The 5,516-nt window shown below is 50.2% G+C and overlaps 1 protein-coding gene across 10 annotated transcripts in view; it reads left to right on the top strand.

The window, feature by feature from the left end:
* Positions 1 to 5,516, top strand: part of OPA3 (outer mitochondrial membrane lipid metabolism regulator OPA3) — a 36,670-nt gene that overhangs the window by 25,045 nt on the left and 6,109 nt on the right. The window contains exon 1 of one of the 10 annotated variants that reach the window (XM_028838468.2): positions 4,993 to 5,276. Coding sequence (XP_028694301.1) covers positions 5,117 to 5,276 — 160 coding nt within the window. The 5' untranslated portion in view covers positions 4,993 to 5,116. 10 annotated transcript variants of the gene reach the window in all.

The raw sequence follows: 5,516 nt of genomic DNA, 5'->3' as shown, positions 1-5,516 counted from the left end.
GAGGAAAGGAAAGGGAAGAGAAGGGAAGGGGGAAGGGAAGGGGAGGGGGAGGGGGATGGGAAGGGGAAGGGGAAGGAGAGGGAAGGATACCATTGTCCAAGTTCTTTTAAGTAATAGAGAAAGTAGGACCACTGACTTATTCGTTTTATGGGTCCAATAGAATAGTGATATCAAAGCTTGACGAAGCCATTACAGAAAAGGAAAATTATAGGTTAAGATATCTCATGAAGTTGGAGTCAGGCCAGACATGGTGGCTCACACCTGTAGTCCCAGTACTTTGGGAGGCCGAGGTGGGCAGATCACTTGAGGTCAGGAGTTCAAGACCAGCCTGGCCAACATGGAGAAATCCTGTCTCTACTAAAAATACAAAAGTTAGTTGGGCAGGGTGGCCGGCGCCTGTAATCCCAGCTACTTGGGAGGTTCAGGCAGGAGAATCACTCGAACCCGGGAGGCAGAGGTTGCAGTGAGCCAAGATCAAGCCACTGCCCTCCAACCTGGGCAACAAGAGCAAAACTCTATCAAAAAAAAAAGCACTGAAGTCTCATGAAGCAGCACTCAAGAGGGTCTCCTCTCTGCCTTAGTCATACCACATTGGAGAGTGTTTCCATGGCCACTGCACCGTATAGCCGAGATCATGCCCCTGCACTTCAACCTTGGGGACAAAGCGAGACTCAGTCTGAAAAAAAAACGGAACATAGAATAATAAAAATGCACACAAATCCCCTGTAGAAATGGGGGAGTGGAGGAAGGGCAGGTCGTGTGGGGACAGAGTGCTCACCTTTCATAGTGGCGCTGGATTATGAGTAGCTAACAATGGTTTATTTTTATTTTTTTTATTTTATTTTATTTTATTTTTTTTGAGGCGGAGTCTCGCTCTGTCGCCCAGGCTGGAGTGCAGTGGCGCGATCTCGGCTCACTGCAAGCTCCGCCTCCCGGGTTCCCGCCATTCTCCTGCCTCAGCCTCCCGAGTAGCTGGGACTACAGGCGCCGCCACCACGCCCGGCTAATTTTTTTGTATTTTTAGTGGAGACGGGGTTTCATTGTGTTAGCCAGGATGGTCTCGATCTCCTGACCTCGTGATCCGCCCGCCTCGGCCTCCCAAAGTGCTGGGATTACAGGCTTGAGCCACCGCGCCCGGCCTCTAACAATGGTTTAGATCTGAACAAACCTCCAGTTGAAGAGCTCAGAAATGAGTGAGGTGTGCCTACTACGGGCTGTCCAGGAGATGGCGCTAGGGGAAAACAGGCTGGCGACGGCAGTAGTTGAGGGTTCCTCTAAGGAGGGAACTTTGACTACGTTTTATAGTTTGAGTACTTTGTTTTCTTGCAATGTGTTACTTTTATTTGCGGCGGGGATTGGGGGTGGGGAGCGACGGGGAATGGTAGGTTTTTTCTTTTCTTTCTTTTTTCTTTTTAATTTTTTTTTTTTTTTTTGAGACAGAGTCTTGCTCTTGTTGCCCAGGCTGGAGTGCAGTGGCGTGGTCTTGGCTCACTGCAACCTCCGCCTCCCGGGTTCCAGCGATTCTCCTGCCTCAGCCTCCCGAGTAGCTGGGATTACAGGGGCCTCCCACCACGTCCCGCTAATTTTTTGTATTTTTAGTAGAGATGGGGTTTCACCATGTTGGCCAGGCTAGTCTTGAACTCCTGACCTCATGATCCACCTGTCTCGGCCTCCCAAAGTGCTGGGATTAAAGGCCTGAGCTACCGTGCCTGGCCAGTTTGTTCTTTTCTTCTCACCAGTTCCTTCTGATTGCTGCGTGGAGCACAATTGCAGAGGGTGAGGCTGGGGCCGGCAGATGGGAAGGAGGCTGGAGGTGGGACCCACTTATGTGTTAAGCTTAGATCTAATGAGCATCATGCGTGTGCCTGGCTTGGCACTGGGCAGTGCTGGGGACACAGCAGTGACCGTGACAGCTCTGCGCCCCACCCTTGTGAGGCTTACAGGACAGTGAGGAGACTGATTTTAGACAAGTAACTGGATATCCACTATTCCTGGTTGTGATAGGCACTCGGAAGTGGATAGACAGGCTGCATTCCTCCTATTCAGGTCAGGGAGGGGAACGTTGGTCAGAGCTGGGATGGATCCTGGACCAGGACAGCAGAAGGGAATCCACTGTGAGAGATGTTCAAGATGCAGAATGGACCCAACACGCAGCTGAGAGGCTGTGGGAGGAGGGGAACAGCTGGGATGAGGCCCCGGTCTCTAGCTGGGGGACAGGTGTGGGGCCGGGAGCTGGGTTCAGGTTTGGACACGCTGAGTGTGAGGGGTCTAGGAGACATCTGGAACCTGTTGACCCCCGCAAGTCTGGTGAGTCCTCCAGCTTACTCTGTCCCGGCCCCTCACAGCTATCACTTCTAGAATCACAGCCCTGTTGTGATTCATTCCCACCTGGGCCTTGTTTCCTGAAGCCCACATCTGACCGCTGACCCGAGAGAGAATGCCGTCAGCCCCCACTCTAAGAGCCCTGAAAGCCCATGCCTGCGCGCATACACACACACACCCTCTTTGATTTGATTTCCTGTGGCCTGGGTACGTGCCCACTCCCATTGACACACCCAGACCCACCTGCTGGCCCAAATCCCCATGCGTGGTCTATGCTGAGACACTTGCAGTTGCACACTGGGAACCCCACCTAGGAAGGCCAGAGGAGGCCTCAGCCCTCACCGCTCTCTGGCCACTGTGCTAGGTGTCCCTGGCATGAAGGAGGCAGTGACAGTTACGGGCGCAGCTCTGGGCCACCACCAGGGCTGGCGAGTGTTATTGTCAGGATGATGCTGTCCTTCCTGTGTTACAGAGGGGGGCTCGGGGCAGGCTGTCATTGACCAGAGAGCAGGTGGCAGAGCCCTAGGGGGACCCCAGGTCAGCCTGACCCTAAGACCTCAGTGTGGGAGGGTCTCCACAGCCTGGATTCCAGGAACCCACAAGCCCAGGGCCTAAGCCACAGTCAGCTGTAACAGTAACTGCAGCAGCTGACAGTGACAGTGACAGTGACTGCTCGGGCCCTGGGCTCATGCCTCAGGTCTTCCCTCCAGCTCCAGCAGAGCGCCCCCACGCCTTCCTGCCGCCCCACCCCTTTGAAGATGAAAGATGTGTAGTGGCTGGGCACAGTGGCTCTCTCCTGTCGTCCCAGTACTTTGGGAGGCTGAGGCAGGATGATTGCTTGAGCCCAGGAGTTCAAGACCAGCTTTGGCAACATAGCAAGACCCCATCTCTAAAAAAAAAAAAAAAAAAAAATTTGAAAACAGCCAGGCATGGTACGGCATCTGTAGTTCCCCCTGCTCCAGAGGCTGAGGTGGGAGGATTGCTTGAGTCTAGGTGTTTGAGGTTGCAGTGAACTGTGATAGAGCCACTGCCTTCCATCCTGGACCACAGAGTGAGATCCCATCTGTTAAATACATAAATAAATATGATGGAATATGGCAAGAGCCCATCTCTACCCAAAAAAATAAAATTAGCCAGGCATGGTGGCATGCGCCTGTAGTCCCAGCTACTCAGGAGGCTGAGGTGGGAGGATGACTTGAACCTGGGAGGTGGAGGTTGCAGTGAGCCGAGATTGCCATAGCACTCCAGCCTGGGCAACAGAGCGAGATCCTGTCTCAGAAAAAGAAAAAAAAAAATTGTGTGCCCTCTAGTGCATTTTCAAGTTGACAAGTAAAACTTTTTTCATAACCTTAAGTAGTTGTGAAGGATGGAATTTCTGGTTCTGGTGTGTTATGATATTGACATGTCCAGACGGCTGGTGCATCCCTTCCCTTCATATTTATCGCAAATTACATACAATAATAATGATTTGATGCCTACCAATGTCTGGTTTAAGGAGATATATATATATCTCTCTCTCTCTCAGGCATAGTAGCTCACACCTGCAATCCCAGCACTTTGGGAGGCTGAGGCAGCCAGATTGCTTGAGCCTAGGAGTTCGAGACCAGCCTGGGCAACATACTGATAACCCCCATCTCTATTTTAAAAAAAATACAAAAATGGCTGGGCGCAGTGGCTCATGCCTGTAATCCCAACCAACACTTTGGGAGGCTGAGGTGGGCGGATCACGAGGTCAGGAGATCGAGACCATCCTGGATAACATGGTGAAACCCCGTCTCTATTAAAAGTACAAAAAAATTATCCAGGCATGGTAGCGGGCGCCTATAGTCCCAACTACTCGGGAGGCTGAGGCAGGAAAATGGCGTGAACCCGGGAGGCAGAGCTTGCAGTGAGCTGAGATCACGCCACTGCACTCCAGCCTGGATGACAGAGCGAGACTCCGTCTCAGAAAAAAAAAAAAAAAAAAAAATTTTAGCCAGACATACCTGTAGTCCCAGCTACTCAAGGGACTGAGGTGGTGGGAGGATCACTTGAGCCTGGAAGGTCGAGGCTGCAGTGAGCCACGATTGCGCCACTACACTCCAGCCTGGGTGACAAAACAAGACCCTGTCTCGAAAATAATAAAAATAAAAACAAGCTCTTCTTTTTCAGTCAGAAATTTCACATGGTTTCTTTTCATTCGTGTGCTTTTGTATTTACAGTCCACATACCCACAGAATTCCATCTAATTTATATGTCGGCAACCAAAATACATACAGAAATTTACATGTTAATTTCCTGTGACCATAAGGTTCTAAATGCTAAATTGTTTTCTTCTGGATTGAGTTAATTTTGAAATTATTAATAGTGCACAGTTACTTTAAAATGTTCATTTTTTGGCTGGGAGCAGTGGCTCATGTCTGTAATCCCAGCACTTTGAGAGGCCAAGGCGAGTGGATCACAAGGTCAGACGATCGAGACCAGCCTGGCCATGGTGAAACCCCTTCTGTACTGAAAATACAAAAAATTAGCCAGGCATGGTAGTGCACGCCTGTAGTCCCAGCTACTTAGGAGGCTGAGGCAGGGAAATTGCTTGAACACGGGAGGCAGAGGTTGCAGTGAGCCAAGACTGTGCCACTGCACTCCAGCATGGCATCAGAGTGAGACTCCATCTCTAAAACAACAACAACAAAAGAGTTCATCTTTTATACATTTTCATGAATAATTACTAAACCTTTGAAGTAAAAGAAGATGTTGCAAATGAGTCTGCAAAAGCACCAGACAAGGGTTCCCTCTGTGGTTTCATGTGCCTTGGATGAATATTAATTGTTGCAGGAGTGAGTCAGGGTGCAGCATCAGTTCTGCACTGGTTTTAAAGACTCAAGTGCTGAGAATCTTCCTTCATAAAGAAGCAGCTAGGCAAGGAAGGAGTTTTTGTTCCAGCAACACCACTCACCTCTTGAGCTCCCACCAAGGTATGTGTCCAAAACCTCACTGTGAAGAGCTGCAGCTCTTAGCTGCACCTTCAGGGCTGATGAAATTCTAGGATTGGAGCCATCAAACTTGCAAAATTGATTGATTATTACAAGTGTATCTAAGTGTTCAGAGGCACTTAGCATCGATTGCCACCTTAAGCTGCCCTTTGGAGCCAGGAGCCCCCATCCCCCCCACCCACCTGCAGCCCCAACTTTGCACTTTGGGAAAATAAGGCAAGA

This window comes from Macaca mulatta, chromosome 19 (genome assembly GCF_049350105.2).
Source record: "Macaca mulatta isolate MMU2019108-1 chromosome 19, T2T-MMU8v2.0, whole genome shotgun sequence".
Classification (NCBI taxonomy): Eukaryota; Metazoa; Chordata; class Mammalia; order Primates; family Cercopithecidae; genus Macaca; species Macaca mulatta.
The sequence above is the reverse complement of the archived record's forward strand: the minus strand, read 5'-3'. Positions and strand labels throughout refer to the sequence as shown.